The 21,670-nt window shown below is 38.7% G+C and overlaps 3 protein-coding genes across 3 annotated transcripts; 1 reads left to right on the top strand and 2 right to left on the bottom strand.

Annotated features, from left to right (window-relative positions):
- Positions 1–463: 463 nt before the first annotated feature.
- On the bottom strand, positions 464–4,724 carry il12b2 (interleukin 12B 2). The gene is made up of 8 exons (XM_072387562.1): positions 4,654–4,724; positions 4,270–4,351; positions 3,936–4,184; positions 3,559–3,661; positions 3,215–3,405; positions 2,728–2,876; positions 2,517–2,627; positions 464–643 (listed from the first exon to the last, which is right to left on the bottom strand). The coding sequence occupies exons 2-8, from the start codon at positions 4,349–4,351 to the stop codon at positions 530–532; spliced, it is 999 nt and encodes a 332-aa protein (XP_072243663.1). The 5' UTR covers positions 4,654–4,724; the 3' UTR covers positions 464–529.
- Positions 4,725–7,707: 2,983 nt separating this feature from the next.
- On the bottom strand, positions 7,708–11,122 carry LOC140309631 (transcription factor BTF3 homolog 4-like). The gene is made up of 6 exons (XM_072387563.1): positions 10,943–11,122; positions 10,129–10,197; positions 9,935–10,048; positions 9,216–9,417; positions 9,070–9,126; positions 7,708–7,911 (listed from the first exon to the last, which is right to left on the bottom strand). The coding sequence occupies exons 1-6, from the start codon at positions 11,105–11,107 to the stop codon at positions 7,865–7,867; spliced, it is 654 nt and encodes a 217-aa protein (XP_072243664.1). The 5' UTR covers positions 11,108–11,122; the 3' UTR covers positions 7,708–7,864.
- Positions 11,123–12,339: 1,217 nt separating this feature from the next.
- On the top strand, positions 12,340–18,567 carry utp15 (UTP15 small subunit processome component). The gene is made up of 12 exons (XM_072387561.1): positions 12,340–12,540; positions 13,097–13,209; positions 13,339–13,431; positions 13,644–13,828; positions 14,234–14,412; positions 14,587–14,712; positions 15,334–15,469; positions 15,650–15,734; positions 16,059–16,214; positions 16,420–16,521; positions 16,723–16,856; positions 17,038–18,567. Exons 2-12 carry the CDS (start codon positions 13,120–13,122, stop codon positions 17,336–17,338), a joined length of 1,587 nt encoding a protein of 528 aa, XP_072243662.1. The 5' UTR covers positions 12,340–12,540; positions 13,097–13,119; the 3' UTR covers positions 17,339–18,567.
- Positions 18,568–21,670: the final 3,103 nt, after the last annotated feature.

Genomic DNA, 21,670 nt, shown 5'->3' with positions numbered 1-21,670 from the left:
CTGTGATTCCTAGATTTCCTAAAAGTAGAATGGGAGGCAGAGCCTTCAGCCTATCAGACCCCTCTCTTGTGGAACCAGCTGCCTGTTTGGGTTCAGGCAGCAGACACTCTTCTATTTTTATGTTTATGTTTATGCATTTAGCAGACGCTTTTATCCAAAGCTACTTACAGGTAGACAGGCAGGGTAAGGGGGTCTTGCCTAAGGACCCCTACTGGAGGTAATACCTTTCATGCAGGGACATCTGCATAAGACAATGCCAAAACTTTTAAACAATATAAATGGAAACACATCGTTATAAATGTCTTTATTTGTTATAAAATGTTATGCTATGACAAGTAAAAAACATGTTATTACTATAAAATGGGACTATTCTTTAATCTAGAGCTCTTTGAAAGAATGAATCTGATCTGACATCTTTTGTACATTAAAAGAAAAAAATCTGTTTTCACATTTAGAGCACAAGCACATTTACAGTTACAGTTTTGTAGAATATCCTCTTTTTCAATGTGTTATACTTCTTGTTGCTTCTTTAAGTCTTTTTCCCCCTTTTTCCTCTTGCATTTGTGGACCTGGATGATGACTCAGAACGGTGCATTTTTGGTCTCTTTTTACGGCCGCATGAGTTCTTTTTCTTGTTTTTCACCTGCAATGAGTTGTTAAGAGATTCGTTGATAATATCAAAACTAAAAATCCAGTTCAGTTATTCCTGAGAAATTATTACTCAAAACCACTTTTCTTTTCAAGCCCTGGTTATAAACATCAAGAATGATTCATGGTACAAAATGTAGGACCAAAGTTGTATTCATGCTATTGGATTTCACTGCTTCATTTACTGTAGAGGCTTTAAGCCAAGCAAGCTCTGCTTCAAGTATTGCGTAAGATGAAAAGGGAACTGCCCCCACCACCTACGCTCCTTGTTGATACTCACAAACCTTATTTTTTTTTTATGGTTAGCATCTATAAATAAGATATTTCTTAGTTTTGTTAGTTTTTTTGTATTATGATATCATTCAGGGAATGACAGCAGGAAATTTTGACCTGCTGACGTGACAAATGCATGAACTACATAAAAAACAGCCCCAGATAATATGGAACATATCTGTATGTAGGTCCAGCTATGATAAATTTTCGCTGTATATCACTTCTTGTTATACAATCAACCTGACAAGGTCTGAATTCCCAACAAGCATGTCACAGAGGGTGACGTTATTGTAAGAAAATAGAGACTAAAGTGCAATACTCATTGTTTGCCATTTTTTTCTTAAATTACAAAATACAGATTTTTTGTTTGTTTCTCTGTTTTGGAATATTACTGGAAGCAATTAGAACATCTTACATCAATATACCATTTTGTCTAAATATTAGACATATTTCAGAATAAGGTAGATTTTGCTTAAAGTGACCTTAAGCGTGACCTTGGGAAATGTATCAAATTAGATTAAAAAGAAGTATTCATTTTCTAAACTAGTTATTGTTCTTCCATTGTCAACTTAAACCACTGAATAATGTAAACAGTCTTTGGCCTTCATATACATTAAGACACCTATTTGCTACTTGAGTGTTCAAATGACACAAAAGAGATTAGAAACTGAAATACTGACATCTAATTTTGTTTCTTTTTAAGTTACTTGTTCATAGAAACATTATTATTTCCAAACAAGCAGCCTAAAATCTATGACCATGATGCAGTTAACTAACAGCAGACATATTGAACTAAGACCCATAAAGTATTCACATGTGGGTTCACAGTACAAAGGCAACACATAAATGAAGAAGTAACATATACAAGGAAGGAAGCATCAAGCTCTTTTAATAGCCATTTGTTTTTTTATAGTTTTGTTTTTTTTTTTGCACTAAAGCACAAAGTACAGAGAAACACCAACACACACATGTACAGACATGATTAACAGTGACCAGAAAGATTACGTGTGAAAGTCACAGGAAATATTGGTCTGCATTGGACTCCACCAGCTTAGATACCAGTTTAACTTCTGGTTAATGTGAAATTGTAAATGTCCTTAAATGGAGAAAAACTTCTCCAGTAACAATTTTTTTTTTTCTTCGCTTGCAGATACAATATGTTATAAATTGGGACTGAGAGGTGACAGAAACTGTAGCAGTGCATACATTTGTGAGTTAACCCTCACAAAGACCTCTACCGTTTACCAGACCCCGCACTGGAGAACAGTGCTTCTGTCAGCTGACCATCATTTTTGGGGGGGTCTGTAGCAATTTTTGCTTTACTTTTTTGTGTGTAAGATTGACAATAGAAAATAAATATATAAATAAATAAATAACTTGAGTAGTTTTTAGTATTTCAGTGTCACAGTTAAATAATTAAAGTGTCTTTCACGAATGGTCTTTAAATAAATATAAAACAAAACTCTATTTGTAATCAGAATGTAAGTGTAACACATAGGGACAGTGACATAAAAAAAGACAACACAGAAGAACATTGCAGACATGTAAGAACATGGAAAGCAAGAGCTGACAGTTGTATAATGTCAGTGGGTTACATTTTTCCATGCAGTCCACTGACTCCAGGGTGAGGGCACCAGCGGGTCTCTGGAGCGAACCCGAAGCTTGCTGATCCCCCTTGGGATGAGTGTAGATAAAGAGCGTCCAGTCTAAAGTCAGACAGATGACACAGTTAGAAAAACACAAACACAGCAACATTGCCAGTAGTATACAACTTAAGATGTTGTATCTCAGTAAGCTTGTTTATACCTTGCCATCGTCTTTGGACTCATATTCAATCTCATGCTCCAATCTGAAGAAGCTGTGAGGAATTGACCAGCTGGATGGCGGCTCAATGGTCACGTTCAAGTCCTGCTCCACCTCCCGACACCTGACAATCGTAGGACTATCGGGTTGAACTGTAAAGGCAAAAACAGCCATTAAACTTGCTGTCACATAAGGAGCGTCAGTGAGGAATTAGATATAGAGAAAATCACTGACGCATTGGTGAGCAATTATTACAACACAACTACTTTTACTGGAATGCTACATTTAGATTTTTGGACGAGACATTTGCTGAACGTTACATATCCTCAGAAGTCTCTACACTATATATCTGTACCAACCTCAGCCTTGAAGATCAATGTTGGCATTTAGTTTAGTACTTTCAGGAAAATAGGCTGGAATTTTTTTCAAGAGGATGTTTACTTGATAATCTTCTTCTGCTTTTAATGTTGCTCAGTTTTGCTCAACTTACTGATGTCTCTGAGATAAAACGCCTTGGATTTCCTGAGGATGAAGTGGTTACTGATGGCCTCAGCAGTGAGTTGAATCTTGGTGCTTTCCTCAGCATACGGCAAAAGGGAGTGTGACAGCAGAAACTGGATTCCCCCTATGTGGAGCTGGTCACTGCCCCTTTCCCAGTTACATGACCTCTTACCTTCACTGCTACAGAAATAAACAAACAAAAAGGAAACACTCAAAAAAATCAAATGAATACGTGTATATTTATCGCAACTTGTTGATCTATACTTTTACTCAACAATACAGATAATAATTTTGGTCTCTTTATGCAAATTGTTTGCGAATGTTTTTCTTTACCAGTCTTGGCCAATTCCAAGGCGCACTTCTGTGTATCTCTTGTTAGTCCAGCTACAGCTGAAGTTACAATCATAAGACTTTGCACGACAACTGAGGAAATAATCTGTAATGATACAAAACGTGAGTTGATTATAAATGAAAGCAAAAATATTTCCCCTAAAATAAGAATAAGAAGAAAGGAATATTGTTATATGTAAGACATTCAAACTGGCAGCACGTCATAGTATGTTTCTGTCTTTCTTAACTGTCAGTGCCACTTTAGGTAATTTCCCCCGACTTGTGCCAGTACGATGCTGCCTAATATCAGCACAACAAATGTATCTATTTCTCTACAGCCATTTACAGTATGAATAGCAGAATGAAGAGTACATTCTCACCTAAGTCTTCCTCCTCGTCAGCGTTCAGCAGCAGATAGGTTGATGATAGCTTCTCTCCCCCTCTCCAGCAGCTGTATTCTCCCAACATGAGTGTGTCCACATCTGATATGATCAGATTTTGACCGACCATCTGAATGTTGTCCTCATCATCCAATTCTTCACCATTAAACTTCCAAATGACAGGTCCATCTGTCTCTGCATTGCAGGCCAGTGTGACTGGTTTTGTATCGTCTCTTTTTGCCACCACAACTGCAGATAGATACAGTTAGAGCAACACAGCTCACAACAGATATGCAGAAAAACATGTGTATCAGTATGTCAAGCGACGACCTACAATTATCTGGAAAGTGGTTGAGTCCATGTGCTCCTGTGAGGTTCATCACCAGTAGCGCAGATATCCACACCAATATGGTCATCTGAGGGATTTTGTGACAGGAAGAGAGTCAGGTGATTACTCAATTTAAAACGTTAGATTTGCAATTGATTCTTCATTAGTAGAGAAACAAAATGCAGGTCTGAGACATTCCAACTGTTCCGTGAATGCTTTTAGATAGACAAATGTGTTAATATAAAAGAATAACAAAAACAGGAGAGTAAAGACATTTACATATTACAGTCAAATACCACAATCACTGACCAGATTATGTGTAAATTTTTAAAAAGACACGTATAATAAGCACCCACTTCTCTGGCAAGAATACCAGTATTTTTTTCTTACCTTCAGGATGAAGTTACACCAAAGTGATGCTACAAAGACAAGAGTAGAAATTTAGTCGGAGTAATACTGACAATGTGTACTATGTGTGTCCACTGAGCGCACTTTTATATTGTTGCGTACAGCATACATCATCACCATCATCATCATCATCAGCCTGTTTTAGCACCTTGGGAGGTGAGAGAGAAACTGACAAAAATAGTACCCTGACAAGTCCTCTGAAAGAGAGGCAGTCTCTGAATTTCCTCTATTCTGTTTTGCATGTCAAATTTTGTAAACAGACAAACTGTGTTTCAAATAAGGTACTAAGAGATCGAGATAAGAAGTGTGGGTGTATGTTGAGGTGGGGGGTTACCATCGGCCTTTAAGGTGAAATACTCTAACACAACAGCTGTACTGCATTTGATAAGTAAACCCAGCATCATGCAAACAGGACACACAAACACACCCACAAACACATTTTAACTTGAATCTTAATGTGAACTATTTATTTGTATGTCAAATTCTAGATTTCCAATTCTAGATTTTAGACTACAAATATAAGAAGTTATTGTAATAGTAAGCAAAGTCCTCTTTCATAAAAACACTGATTACTGCTTCCCAGATGTGAATATTTCTACTTTCTATTTCTTTGGTCTATACCAACATAAAACAATGACAAATTTGAGGGGTTTTTTTTTCAATTGCTGGTCGTTCCAAATAAAAAACACAAATTTTATCATATCAAGTTGAGCTTTGAGAGATAAAATATGTACTGCTTCTTCACAATTACGGACGAAACAATAATTTAGTGTAGTGAACATTTATTTGTGAGATAAATCAAAGATGAAAAGCCTCACATAAAAAGCATCTTCACATTATATATATATGTATATATTCTATTTTTTTTCTATTTTTTCCTTATCTTGAATAAGACTCCTTCTGACATTTAATACTGGCCTTAAATCTAAAAAATGATCTTGTAGTATCTTGGCCAAAAGTAAGACCTTAAAAAAAAAGTCTCTTTTCATTGGTTTTACCCATTATAGCACTGAGTGGACATCTAATGTTACCAGAGTTCAAGAACATGCACAAACACGCAAACTTCACACAGGAAAAGAAAAATGGACAGGAAGCAGGACTTTCCCTGCATTAACCAGAGAAGGGGCAGTCCTACTTTGTGTGGCCAAATGTCATAACCAGAACTAGAAACTAGAGACATGTTATGTGTTTATTCTCAACCATAGAGCATGTAGATCATGTGTTAGACTGTGATGTGAAATACTTCCACAATGAGCCAACATTCGCAGAAACACTGCATTAATATTCAGTGTTTTCATTTAGTTTGTCCCTTCAAAGCTTAGGTGAATTCAGCCTCAAAAGTATGACATGCATGACATAAACATAGTGCTGACCAAAATTTCTGCGAAGCATGTTGTGTCACTTAAACAGAAATAGTCCAATGCGGGTTTCGGTTTCTTGAGCAACTAAATGTTTATTCATGTGTTATTCATGTATCTGCTGTTGGAATCATTTCAAGTTAAAGTTCCACTTATATCAACTATTCGCATCCCAAAATCAACAATTACCTTACATTAGTTTATCAGATGCTCTAATCCAAACAGAGTTACAAGAGAGAAACACACTGGGGAGCACTGGGCTGTCAGTTCCTTATCCCGCTTGTTTGGGAAGGAACCAACTGCTGTGCTACATTTGCCTTTTCAAACATTAACTTCACCTTGAAGCATATAGTTATACACTGTACTTTCGATGTATAAACATATGCTACATATGCCATTACCCACAGCATTATGAAGGTCAAAGATGGCTTTAGGTCACTCAACACATCTTTCTATGCAATTCAGAACAAAGCTGTAAAGTTCCAGATAATTCAAAGCATTACTTGAAACTATATCCAAAAATCTAGAACTTTTTTTGTATGTATATCTGAACTAACACTGTTGTCATCTCTGTACTAAAACCTATAGTCATATCAGACCTGATAACAGATCAACCCACAAATGCTTCCCCACACAGATGAACAAAGTCATTTGTTTATAAAACACTGGACTTTAGACCTGAAAAGCAATGGCACCAGCTGACAGTACAGCTCTTTGATTCATGCATCACGTGTAACTTCAGAGATGGGTTCACTTAGCTGCTGATGACGGTTCAAGTAGAACTGCATTGTTTTACATAGGAACAGCTCAACTGTTACAACTTCAGTAGAAACTTCAATATGACAGAACTGTGGCCGACCATTTAAAATATCATTTTGAGAGAAAAATGTTTTTTTTTTTTTTTTTTTACAAGCCTAAAGCTCCAGCTTTGGAACAATGAACATAGATGCCTCCTTTTATACACTTTGACTAAACCTGTGATATTTAATGAGAGCTGCTTTTTTTTTTTATTCTCTATTCTGAGATTCAGGTGGCAACGTTACAATTAAACACTGAAAATCCAGAATAAGGTACTAGGACAAGGAAAGCTGAATACTGCATGCACCGTCCTGTGCGTCCTGTGAGAGGAACAACACAAGCCTACGTTTGAAGCTCACAGCTCTGTCAAATGAAAGTTTTTAATACCTGCTGCATTTGTTTTTTAGCCTTTAACTTAATGGAGCTTCTTGTGGTTAAACCAACGCTACTCCTGCAGCTACAGTCGAAGGTCTAATGACTTAACATACAAGAAAACATACAACTTAACATACATTAAACTGCCTATTGAGTTAAAGTCTGTTCAGTGTTATCTTAATACAGACAGAGGTCCCAAGTAGGCCTACAGTTACAGACAATCTGTTCTCCAATTAGCTCAACTGGTAAGAGATTTATTTTCTCTGGTTTGTTCCCATTTTCAATGACCCCTATCAACTAGACAACTTAGTAGAACCATGAGTTTGAGTATTTAGAACAAGCTGTAAAATCATTAGGCATTATTAAAAGAAATTTAAAATAAATCTTTATTACATTATCAGTTCCACCAATACATTTTTGATGTGTGGGCAATGCAGGAGAGGGGTATGCACATTCCGCAAAAAAATTCACTCGTACTGGAAAACAAGTTCTGACAAATGGGGAGTTACTTTAAAAAGTTAATTTTACTTGTTTCAGCTCAGGCGTCACGTTTACAATGAAAGGCAACTTTTGTGTCCACAGAGAAATAACAGATGAAGAAAATACTGCTCTTGCAAAGCATTGAGGGTCCAGAAAAGCTCTGAAATTTTTGCTGGTGTTTCTTAATTTGCTTCGTTCTTCGAAGCCTCATCAAAGTTTTCAACAAGATCTGAAAATGGAAACAGAGGGATAAAGAACAGTGAGTCGGAAAACAAGCGATCATTGTGTTAACAAGCCAAATTTACTTATGAAACACAAAAATCCCTAAACATATCAGGCATGTCTTACATTTTTACACACGCGAACACAGTAACACTGTGGCTTGTTAGACCTTATGACAGCAGATACTGCACCATGGAAACCAATCCAGAACATACTGATCCAAAAATGTTTACCGTAAATTCCAGAGTATAGAACGCACCTGAATATAAGCCGCACCCCATCTAATTTTAAACAGAAAATCCATTTTGTACATGTATAGGCAGCATCGGATTATAAGCCGCGGGTGTCCACATTATAATATGAGATATTTACACAGAAAGATGTTATACGTGAGGATTTTTAAACTTCTAATTAAATGCGTATGGCAACATACACAAATACATACGGTAAATGCTTTTTTTCCCCCGAACAGTGCCTGTAACACCAATGGTTTTAGCTTAAATACCCATCGGTAACGCACAAATATGTGGCGTAAATGCTTTTTTTTTTCCAACAGTGCCTGTCACATGGCTGGTAAAAAACAAAGACAGTAGCCTACCAGGAAAAGTCATTGATCGCCTTCAGTTTAAAAACTGCATCATATGCATTTCTTTGTTTGTTTTCCATGTTGAGGGTGAGTACAAATGACCGATTTACAATAATTTAGTAGTGTAAGTGTGTTTGATTTATCGTACCATTTCATTGGACCACTGTGAACTATTTGTTCATTTTATTGGTCTAATGTTACAAGGCAAAATGTTGAAAAAAAAGGAACAAAAAAAACCATATTAGGCTCACTGTAATATAAGCCGCGGTGTTCAAAGCCTGGGAAAAAAGTAATGGCTTATAGTCCGGAATTTATGGCCTGACGAAGACAAATGTAAAGGTGTGCATGTTCTGGGCTGTTAGTTTGGTGATGTTACTGAAACCCTATAGTTGAAGAGGAAATGAAAGGGCCGCTGTGTAGCTCAACTGATTGGTTTGGCAGGCGCACGCCAGAAGTGTAGAGTCTGTGGTTCCTCGATGTAACTCGAATTTAAGTCCTGGCCGGTGACCCATTGCTGAATGTTATGCCCCTTTCTTAAACCCATAAAACAAGTTTGGGGAGGGTAATAAATATACTTACCCGGAACCTCATCATCCTCCTCTTCAGCAGCAAAAATTGGGACTTTGCTTTCTCCAGCTATGAGAAGAAATGGAAAGTTAGTGATGGTTAACACACAGAACTGCTGATACAAACAAACTGTTCAGGAATAGAGCGTTGAGGGTTACCTGATTTGGGCAGGGTCTCTGCTAGTCTCCTGAGGCTGGTAAGACTGTCAGCTCCAAGCTGGTTTAGGATTCCAGGGAGCATCTCTGTTAGCTGTTTGTTCTCAGCGTGGCCTGTGATCGTGAAGGTGTTTGCAGCCAAAGAGGCCTGAACTTTAGGGTTATTAAAGTGGATCACAGTCCCCTCGTTTGTGAACATGTTCACCTGGAGCGAAGCACAAAAGGGATTGAATGAACCCTTTTAGAAGTGTTAAATGACGATACAAAACAACAGCTCTCCTCTTGTTAAAACACTTTTTTCCAACCTTAGATTGATGTAAACATTCCCTTTAACAAAAATCTTGTTCCTCTTCTAGTTTCCTCTCATGTTGTTTCTTCAAACACTGTCAAGGAAACCGCTGGCTTCCACAACAATAACACAATACCACATGTACAAATACCACCCATGACTATTTAATCTAAAATAAGATAGACAAATTTTGCAACACTGTTATGTTATTCATCATGATACCATCACACTACCTTACCTATACAAACTGATTCATAAACCAACAGTAAAAAAGGCTTAATCTTAAGAGCTCGACTATGTTTTCTTTGGTTAAATTTGGCCTATTGTCACGCTCAGTTTTACACCAAAGGAATAAATTAAAGCAACATCATTCACTGTAATGAGGACACTTGTCAGTCCAATATCTGCTGTATAAAGATAAAATTTGCAGTACCTCCTCAATACCAGATATATTGTTGACTCCCAGTTTCTTCAAGGAAAACTGGAGCTTTTTATCATCTGTTGTAGCTGTTCTGTGCACCACCTTCTTCTTCCTGCGAGCTGACCCCTACAAAGCACAAAAGGTAAGCTTGAACCTATGAACCGCAAACTTAAAAACACTCATTTCACAACATGCATTTAACTCACCTTGCCACCTATGCGGACCTGTGCCTGCAGTTTGGCAAGCTTCTCCTGGTTCATTATCGACTCCTTCATCTGACATAAGAGACAACAACTACAGTCACTAATTCATTAACAACAATTCGATAACGACTATTCATGAAATTCAGGAAACCATTAATGGCCATCCCATACATGTCACAATCACGCTGCTATGATTGGTGGTGTGAATCATATTTTAGTTTTATTTCTTTACTTCATAATGAAACTTGCTGAAATGTGCTAGTCATACTTTTCGTGCCACAAAAATAACACCTAATAATACTGCAAGCACTTCATGTGCGATTCCAACAATTTATAGTAAACATGACCCATTTCTATCAAGATTGAAATGAAAAAAAAAAAACTTAAAGCTCCCTTCGGTTTTACCTTGACGTAACAACGTACAGCTCTCAAAAGGACAAAAATAGTTGCACAGCATTTAAACTCTGTACTCGGTGTACGATTCTCACGGATGTGGGAAGCTAGCCGTAGCTTGCTTATTTTACTTATTCAGCACCAAGTAGGACATAATACCTCATTTGATTTCAGATCTTACCGCTTCCAAAACTATTTTCTTAAGCCTGGTTGTTGAAGATTATTTCCACTGAACTGCCGACTAGTTAGCAAACGAAGCTAAACACCTAGCTTAGGCCTGATAAAAACTCGTATTAGCATCCAAGTAGCCTGTTGTTTATTTCACATTCAACTCAATAAAGTGACAAGGGGTTATTTGTTATTTGCTACGTTAACAGTACATTAATCTGAGACATCTTAAAACACTAGACAGTCGTGAACAGACCTGGGAGTGTGTAAACACGCGGGTCACACAGCAATAGATAGAGGCAGAAAGGAGGGAACGCAGGAAGTGACGTACATATGTGTATAACATCCGGATGTCCGGACGGTGGCTCAAGAAATTCACTGTAATTGCAGCGGTTCGAGGAGGATTTCCACGACGTTTCATTTCATCGAGATGAAAAAAAAAAAAAAACTTAAACGCTCCCTTCGGTTTTACCTTGACGTAACAACGTACAGCTCTCAAAAGGACAAAAATAGTTGCACAGCATTTAAACTCTGTACTCGGTGTACGATTCTCACGGATGTGGGAAGCTAGCCGTATCTTGCTTATTTTACTTATTCAGCACCAAGTAGGACATAATACCTCATTTGATTTCAGATCTTACCGCTTCCAAAACTATTTTCTTAAGCCTGGTTGTTGAAGATTATTTCCACTGAACTGCCGACTAGTTAGGAAACGAAGCCAAACACCTAGCTTAGGCCTGATAAAAACTCGTATTAGCATCCAAGTAGCCTGTTGTTTATTTCACATTCAACTCAATAAAGTGACAAGGGGTTATTTGTTATTTGCTACGTTAACAGTACATTAATCTGAGACATCTTAAAACACTAGACAGTCGTGAATAGACCTGGGAGTGTGTAAACACGCGGGTCACACAGAAAGGAGGGAACGCAGGAAGTGACGTACATATGTGTATAACATCCGGATGTCCGGACGGTGGCTCAAGAAATTCGCTGTAATTGCAGCGGTTCGAGGAGGAATTCCCCGACGTTAATTTGCTGGTTTCCCAATTTAAGTTATTGTCACGGAAATATCAGAATATTTTCTTGGTAATGTTACTTTCTAGGGAATAGTACTGATCAAGGAGTGATCAGTACTGATAAGGAACTAAGGAAAACTACATAACATCTATATTTGTGGATGATGGAGGCAATGTAGGTACATAGAAGGAATCTACCATATGTTTGCTGTCAAATGAACGCAAGCGAGTGATGACGTTGTTACACGGGCAGATAAATGGGAATTTATAATCTCAGCTAAAAAAAAGAACAAATAAAGACTGAATTATTTTGACGTATATGAAATAAGATACAGAGGAAGTTATTTATGTAATATATCAACTGACTGTGAATGGGGTTCAAGCTCTATATGTGGTAGGAGAAAAAATTATCTGGCGAAGTCACTAATAGTCGAACACTGTAGGGTTACTCCTCATAGACAGAGGAGTAAATTGTTCTAAGACCTGTTAGAGATGGGGAAAATGTATCTCATCCGTTAATTTTACTTAGACTAGTTGTTCGGTAAGTTAAGAAACTGACGGACTTTTCACGTTCACTTCGGCTATTTTCGAGTGTCCTGAAATAGAGCAATCCAGACTGCAGGGGGCAGCAACAAGCCATCGCTGCGTATAGAGAACGAAGAAGTAGTTACGTTTACTGTCATGGCGTCCTCCTGCGTGCCGAGAGGCAACGTGATCATCCGATAAAATGAGAAAGTTTTCGTTTACTCGAACAACTTATATCTGTATCATAGAAAAAAATAGCACATTGTACATACAAGAACAATAAGTCTACACTCCAGGATCTTTCTCTGTAAAGGTGAGAATTATCAGAGCGCAGTTTAGCCGCGATGCTAACCGGCCGGAGCGCAGTGTGCTGGCTAATTGTGTTGTCGTGAGCACGTTGGGCAACTTTAGTTTTTTTCATACCAGTAACATCAAATACTTTGTTGCCTTTTAAGAAAAGATGGACTACGGGTTTTCTTGATTTGTTTATGAACAATCCAAAACTTGAGTGAGATTAATTTAGCTTGGTTGGTTTTGTCGTTGCTGCTTCAGCTATTGAACTACACTTTTTAAGTTGACTTAGCTGTAATCGATAAAGATTTGTTTTAGCCTATAAAGCTGGCTCGTTACTTTTATTTTGCCTTGCGTAGTTTAACAGTAATCACCCATTTCCAGTCAGTCTGACAGTGTCAAAATTTTTTTTTGCATGGTTTCACATCATCCGTGCATATATTTGTCATGCAGAGGGAAGATCACTGAGTTGGAATGATGTTTTATCTGCCTGTTTATAGAAGCACCCGGGCTAACGATCCCAGTAGTAACTTTTGTGTACGTTTGTATTCCTGCCTGCTGCGTCCTCGCTTCTATAGGCCGTCCTGCAGTCACTGCTGAGATGGCTTCATTTAAACCCACAAAAATTCCAGTTTATCCAAAACTTGGAGAGAAAGTCACGCAAGACACACTGTACTGGAAAAACTACAAGGTTAGTCGCTTCTGCTGAGTGCTCCATTGAATATGAAAAAAATATCCCGTTCAATTAATTATTTTAGAATTGCAAGTAGTGCAAAATGAGTTTTTCTGAGCCGTGTCTTCTCTGTTTCCCTTTCCACAGGCTCCGGTCCAGATAAAAGAATTTGGAGCAGTCTCAAGCATCGACTTCTCCCCCGCGACTCCACATAACTTTGCTGTTACGGCATTCACTCGAGTGAGTTGTCTTTGCTTCCATGAATGCAGGTGCTTGTCTGCACACTGCCTGTGGAGTCCGATGCAGAAATCATTAACTAATCGTGAACCAGTTGTCTTGATCCATGGTTCTGGTTTTAATCAATTCAGTATCTAATGAGTGATTGGGTATTAAAAAAAAAAAAAGGAAGCATCTGTTCACTCCTTCTTGTTCCAACATTTGTTCCTCTACAGATACACGTCTACGGGCCGTTCTCCCAGGAGCCTGTCAAAACATTTACTAGATTCAAGGACACTGCATACTGTGGCAGGTTCAGGTCAGACGGTCAGCTGCTCGTTGCAGGATGTGAGGACTCTGTAGTCCGGCTGTTTGATGTCAGTGGCAAGGTGGCACTCAGGATGTTCAAGGGCCACACGAAGTAAGCGTCACACCTGGCACTGTTCTAGTTGTTGTGTTCCAGGCTGAAATCTGGGGCCGTGAGTAGATTTCGCCTGTCCCTGCAGGGGTTATGTTGATAAAGTTACAGGGATTCTTTAACAAAGGGAATGTGGGGAGTGTCACAGCTTCTGGACAGGGCTGCAAAACAGTGTTGCTAATAGAAAGTGAACTTTATTTCTGTTTGCTTTCAAGTCCTTGTCCATGTAATGAAAAAGGTTGGATTTGTCTTGATACTTCTAGTATAGTTGAATGATGATCTCTTGAGTGATCCATCGACTGAATTTTATGATGATCTCAAGAATTCTGACAACTTGTAAAGCTGCCTTTATAAATGTTTGGTGATGAAGAGTAAATTAAAAATAACAACAAAAAAACTGTCTCTCAGGGCTGTGCACGTCACAGACTTCACATCAGATCGCTACCAGATCCTCACAGGGTCGGATGACTACACCTGCCGACTTTGGGACATCCCAAATGCAGCTGAGCTCACCTCCTACCGAGAACACACAGATTACATCCGCTGCGGTGTTACGAGCAAACTCAACAGAGATCTCTTCATTACTGGTGAGACAGAAGCTCATTGTAAATGGTGTGGGGATAACGGGAAGTTAACCTTTTGTCCCATTAGCGTTAATATTTGGTGGATTCAAGGTAACTTCTAATTTGAAACTGAAACTGAAAAAAGAAAGGGGGGGGGGGGGGTATTTCTGTGACCAACCTTTTGTGTTTTTCTTCTAGGGTCATATGACCACTCGCTGAAAGTATTTGATGCCAGAGTGGATAAGAGTGTGATGACGATGGATCACGGCCAGCCCGTGGAGAGTGTCCTCCTCTATCCCTCAGAGGGACTCCTCGTCTCTGCAGGTTGGCAGCCTTATGATCATCATGTTCGAAGAACACATGCAGAAAATATGTTGACTTCGTACCAGACCAAACTGGAAATCTGAACCAAAACGACTAACCTGGTTTTAATGATTCAGCTTAAGCGTGTTGGTTGTTTAATATCAACAAAAGTTGGATATGTTCAGTTTGTCAGGCAGCAACATTCTAACGTGTGACATTTCTGTTGCTATGTACATCTGTTATATGCAGCCATTGTATTTTAATCAGCAGTAGGGTCACGCATGGTTGCAAAAGGACATCGGATCTTTGGTGACTCAACTTCTCTCTCAACTTCTCTCCCTCAATAGACAGTGTAGCTCCTTTGTGCATCTCTGTATCTAGTTTCAAGTCTTGTTAAATGGAGCATGTTGTTTAGTTCTGACCTTGTTTGGAGTAAAATGGATTATAAAGTAGGTATACTTTATACTTTTGGGCAACGACAACATGTGATTGATAAGTTTGCCTGTATCCATTTTCAAAGGAGCACGATGGTGTCAGTCAGAATGGGGAATACAGTTCAATATATTCTTTTGAACAAACATAAGAATTTTAAGAAGGAAAAAAAAATCGTAAATCAAAATGTTCTTTATCTCTGTTTTTAAGGGGGACGCTACGTCAAAGTATGGGATCTACTAAAAGGAGGCCAGCCCCTGGTGTCTTTAAGAAACCATCATAAAACAGTCACCTGTTTGGCTCTCAGCAGCAATGGTCAGAGACTGCTGTCGGCCTCTCTGGACAGGTAAGGTGACAGGAAAGTTTTAAAAATCTGGGGCTGTTGTGTCCACTGTTGAATAAAATGTCCCGTGTGCACAAGGTGTCCTTGACAGAGAGTGAAAGGGTTCTCGTTGGTAACACCCTCTACATATAAAGGAGGAATGAATGAATCCCATCTAATGCAGAGCTTTTCTTTGTCTTTCAGGCACGTAAAGGTGTACAACACAACCAACTACAAAGTGGTCCACAACTTTGACTATGCTGCTGCTGTCCTCAGTCTGGCTTTGGCTGTAAGAAATGAACTTTGTTGCATTTTCCCATTTAAACAAAGACTGAGTATGAAACAACTACGCTGTGTTGATTATAGTCCCTGAAAATGGGAAGTGGCTCACGGTGATGTGCACTGAGAGGGAACTGTGATACAAAACATAAATGATGAGACCGCAAAGTAATAGATCCATTCTGCTGCAGCCACCTGAAGTAGTTAATGCTGTCAGTGATTTCTATCAGAAGAATATGAAACAAGACACCATTTTATTATTATTTTTTAAGCATGCATATTGTCTTACAGTAAAACTAAGAATATATATATATTTAAATTCTTTTCCCCTCAGCCTGATGATGAGTCCATTGTCGTGGGTATGACCAACAGCATTCTGAGCATCAAACACAGGAAAAGCCCTGAAGACTCAAAGGAAATAAGTAGCCAGCAGAGGCGGCGACCATCTTATCGGGTTTTTGTGAAGGGAAAGAACTATGTCCCAAAACAGGTCAGTCAGTCAAACGCAGACTGCATGTGGTCCGTTCCTTTAATAGTCCCCTAAGAAATGCATTTTGGGAGACTGTTACAAAAGACAAACTGCAGCTTGAGCCTTAAATTTCTGCAAACTGTTTTCATGATAGTATTTTCTTTGTGTATATGAGATTGTTTGTCTTTCTCACCATTTTTTCCTTTACTTCACTTTTTTTTTTCAGGGTGATTATCTTGTCAGTAAACCAGTGAAACAGCATTTGGCTAAATATGACAAGCAGCTCAAGAAATTTAATGCATCTAAAGCTTTTGATGCCGCCCTGCAGGTAACCCTTTCGCACATTTAAAGCATGAGCAGTGAAGTTTATCAGGTGGTTTCGTTTGAATGCATTTCCTTCGATTTTCAATAGATGATACACGCTACTTTTTTATTGCTGCGGCGCACCGTGTGGAATAACACGAACATTAAAAAGTGGCAGCGCAGTTTGCATTGAGAAACTTACAAGTTTGTTTCATTTTGTTCACAGACATGGACAAGACAAAAAAAGCCAGAGGTCACGGTGGCTGTCATAAAGGAGCTTGACCGGAGAGGAACGCTGAAGAACGCGCTGGCAGGGAGGAATGAGCAGGAGCTCTCTCGGTTACTCAACTTCCTCATTGGGTAAGAAGTGCATAAGACTCCATAACTCTGGTAGACTTCAGTGGTGGTGCAACCGGCACTTTATTGTGCAGAGTTGGCTCATAATGTTTTGATCCATCGCTTTAACGTCTTCTTAAACGTTTCGTGTGATGATCAGCGGTTGCAAATATTCACGTCATTTTTTTTCCTGTTTCTTCTACAGTAACTTGGTCAACGCCAGGTTTGCTCCTGTCCTCATAACGGCAGCCGAGATTATCCTGGAAACCTACCAGTCGGTAATCGGCCAGTCGCCAATCGTGGACCGACAGCTGCTGCGTCTTCAGGCGCTGATGGAGGACGAGCTCGAGTACCAGAAGGAGCTCCTGAAGGTCCTGGGCATGTTGGACACAATGTTTGCCTTCTCCCTCCCTCGGAAGGAAGTACCATGCTCTGGTATCAACAGGTCTAATGGCCTGGCTCAGGGCGAAGCAAGTACATCAAGACCTCAGCTTCAGGTCACCTGAGTCTTTTAAGGGGGAAAAATGCTTTGAAATTAGTTTTTGAAATGCCCAACACAAATTTCCTGACACAACATGTGCAGGCACCAGATCTGCATGGGGTCCTGCATTTAAAGACGAGTCCTCTAACAGGCTTTGCTATTGGATACCAGGACTGTTGATGAGTTGTTTTTGGCAGCTGCTCTGTTTTTGATCCAGGAAAGCTTGCAGAAATGACATACATGTCCATTGAGTGAATCATTGTTAGTATCTAACGTTGCTTTGTGCTGAAATGAAATTAAAATACTGTTTTTAGAAGGCAGGTGGTGTGAGATCTGAAAGCTGGAGGCACAACAGAGTTTTCCTCTTGTTGCAGGCTGCTGCAGTATTTTATTTTATTTAATTTTTTCAATTGGTTTCTTTTTCTAATAAAGAAGGAACTAGCGCTTTTTCTGGACATGCAGTGGTACCTCAACGCCGAGCACAAATTTGAATGCAGAATTTAAAACAGAAATATTTTTCGGTACAGTTGCATAATAGAAACATCCTATTTTAAATTCGTAATCTGTCACGTAACAATGTGACATCCATACACTTGTCATGTGATGATCTTATGAAGCAGGATCCCAAGCAGATGTGGCAAACTGAGCATGTTCTGTATGGTTTGTGCCAGATTCAATCAGCTGGAGAAATACTCTTTTCTGTTGTGAATGGTTGTTTGAGAGTATAAATGATGAGTTGCCTTTTAATTTTTTTTTTCCCCAAGCAAATGGTATGAATAACCTCGAATTGTGATCGTTTAAATCCCTGAAATTTGAAACTTATAATTTCTATATTAGAATCCCAATTTGGAGAACTGGCATTGTTAAAGTCGAAAATGCTAAAGTCGTATCAACCAATCACAGTAGAGCATCCTTCTTGCTGAACATATCAACCAATAACAGCAAGACGTTCCTCCGGCTGATCCAATCTCGCTCTAACCTACACCGATGTAAGACCACCGATGACACAGCGAACAGCAGAGAGGACGTGTATTTACTGTATGAGGAATTTTTGAATGTGTGGATGTAAAGAATTGCTTTTATCGGAAGTTTTGTAATTACTATTGTAAATGTGAGCGTGTGCCCATGAGTGTTTGAACAATTTCTCTGTGAATGCCTGCCTTGTGTTTTTCATAATACTTCGGGATTGTTTTGTAAGCATAATTAAATCAGTATTTGTCATATTAAATCTGACTGGACACATTTGTTTTGAAATTACTTTTTTTTTTTTTTATATAAGACGGATGAAATGATTTCATGTGGTAAATTTCCACTATTTATTTGGGTTTTGTCACTTTTCTCATCTTCCATGGGAGGTCGCTGTATCCTTGAGGAAACCGATAACTTTCTGATTTAGGGAGGAATTTTCACTGACCAGACGGAAGACAGAAAGCATCAACACAGAAGAAGGTGATACTGTGTCAGTGGAGGCTGAGACTCTGGCGGCGAATAGCAGGCCCTGACAACTTGTCGCCTCACTGCTTGAATTAGAATTTAGCAGAAGGGGGATGAATCCGAAGTATTTTCTATTATTGTATATATTTATATTATATAAGGCTATTTTGGGGGGAAACATTCAAACGCATCGTTAGGTTTTAACTGCCGGAGTTTGAGCTCCTGTTAAGGTAAGTATATTAAATATTTTTTAATACTTTATGACGTATGATAAGAGCCCCTCATCTTTTGCTAAACAGGCTTGCATGAAAGTACAATTTTGAAACTTCAAGACAATGAAAAAAAAACCTCTATATCAATTTAGAGCTAGATTGCAGTATTTGCTATTCATCCACAACATACCCACTGGTATCACAGCTGGGCACTTTTGCTGTGTCATAAACTAGCTCACCTGCAAAATCCTCCTCTCTGGTTAATTAGTTTTGGTTAAGAGATATTTTCTTTATTATTTTCCCGAGTACGTTATTATGACTACAGTCAGTGGTACTGCACAGGAAATGGTCTAGTGATTGCTGTAGTATGTGAAGATCTGGCTGTTGAGTCCAGTTTAGGAAGTGGCTTCTGATAAAGAGCAGACCTGAACCCTGCAGCATTTAAATTCAATCGATTTGCTACTTCTGCACGCGGGCGCGCGCATACATTATTATACTGTCTGCATATCAGATTTCGCAACATTTGGTCTTCTACTACCCTATTCACCCAGCGAGGCAGAGAGCATCATCATTAAAATCATTATTCACATTCTTGTGATCAAAAGATTATCCCGTCTCATCCGATGAACCCCTGACTGCTTGGAACATGAAAGGTTTGATAATCTCTTCAGGATCAGATGAAATACCCAAATAACCAACGAAATAATGAGGAGTCACATGATTAAGCTGAGTGTGTTTTTTTCCTCTACTTTTTGTTTCTATAATTCTTTCTTTCGATATTTGTCTTTCCCTGTAGTTGCTGTGCAGATGGAGCTGAGCAGGAGGAGAGTGCCACTGTATGTAAGTATCTGCCGTCATTTGTGGTTCGAGATCAGCGTCTCCAATTAATCTCAATAGTTAGTTATCCCTGTGGAATATATCTGCAAATTGAGTTTGGAAGGCAATCAGAAATCAGTGCACTCATAAAAAAAAAAGTATGTCATGTGGCAGACGTTTTTTCACTCCGGGCCAGACCATCGTTGATGTGTCGGTGTGTGCACGCAGTTTCATCAAGATCACTGACATTACATAGGACCTGCACACTGATGTTTTGATTAACTCTTCGGGTCTTTGAATTAAACGTTTCCATGTTTTGCTGTTGGGCAACTTCAACGCTTAAATGTTCATAGTAAATAAAAAGAAAAAAAAAGTTATTAATCAGCTCAGCACTGACAATACCAACTTGGCATTTGTTTAGAGTACGAGCAAATCAGTAACCCTGTGATTCATTAACAGTGATGTTTTTCATTTGCATTGCTCACTCAAAGTTGGAAAAAAGCTCGTGTTTGCTATTAATTTGATTTGTGGTGTTTCTAGTTTTATGCTTTTGAATGGATCTGTGTGATTTAGCTGCAGTCAAACAGGGCAGGACTGTGGTCAAATAATTGTTACTGGTTTCAGTTTGGGCATCTTGACAAGGTTAGCAAATACTGAGTACTAGTGCTGCTTTAAAGATCAAAGTGGGGCTGCATTCCTCACTGTGTTCAATTGAATGCTTTCAAATTTGTCATGTTTTGAATGTTTATTTCTTTTCCTTTTACTCAAGGTTACTTAAAGGATATCAAACACATAATGCGGACACTCCATTCTGCCCATTCTGTGTAATGAAACACCTCAGATGTGCTTGTATTACCCGCACCGGTCTGCTCTTTGAGGAACAGCAAATTTATAAAGGCAGGGGATACATTTTTGGCCAGTTTTGAAACGATCCCAGTTCATAGCCTTGCCAGTGATCCTTGAGGCATTGCAGACAGCAGTGTTTGCAGTCACTATGCTGTCGTGCTAAAGTTTAGAAGGTAATGTTTATCTGCAGATAGTTATTGTGTTTCATCTTAAGGTGGGACAGAATTCTTTCAGCAGCTTTGATAGCAATACCAGTGCTTGTACTTAAATAAGATATTTTCTTAAACCTACAACTGCTACTGTCACAAGATACTGTTTCAATTCTGTTTGATTTATATAGCACCAAATCAAATTCATTAATCAAAACATCTCTTCGAATCAACTCCCCATTCTGAACATGCACAAAGGCAAAAAAAAAAAAATCCCTCTTGTTGTCATTTTACTCTTTCTCAATTAAAATATGGGGTTTGTGTGTTGTCTGTCCAAGTTGTATGTAAACATATCCACAGAATAGTTTATGGGCATCTTTTTCTTGCTGGTGGTCAAAGTAAAAAGTACCATATGGCCACACTGTCACACCATGTCAGCGCATGTAACATCCACTGTTTTGAGTTTCAAAGTCAGTTTGAATCCATTCTCTCTAAGCCTAAAGTGAACCTTACTCTTTATTATGTCCCGCCTTTCATCTAGTGAGCGTGACAAAATTTGTAGTCACCACATGGTCAATCACACAACAGTGTGTTTTAATGAGAGGACATGTTAGATTTGTGGGAAAAATGATTTTCTCTCTATTAAAGAATAAATGTCAGGGATTAAAGACAGAATAGGCAAACTTCAGTGCTGGATCAAGTGAGCCAGAGAGAAACTGAGACAGAATTATTCCCAGTCTCGCTATCCGAGACAGAGAAGTACACAGGAAAAGCTTCTTCGTTTACTGCATAAAAAAATTAGGTCAGATGTTAAGGTCGTACGAGATTAATAAATAGATCTCCAAAGAATACAAATGCCTGCTCTGAGCCATCCAACACCAATCTGTATTAAACTTTATA

The sequence above is a fragment of the Leuresthes tenuis genome, unplaced genomic scaffold, assembly GCF_036924035.1.
Source record: "Leuresthes tenuis unplaced genomic scaffold, fLeuTen1.0.hap1 SCAF_6, whole genome shotgun sequence".
Lineage (NCBI taxonomy): Eukaryota > Metazoa > Chordata > Actinopteri > Atheriniformes > Atherinopsidae > Leuresthes > Leuresthes tenuis.
The sequence above is the reverse complement of the archived record's forward strand: the minus strand, read 5'-3'. Positions and strand labels throughout refer to the sequence as shown.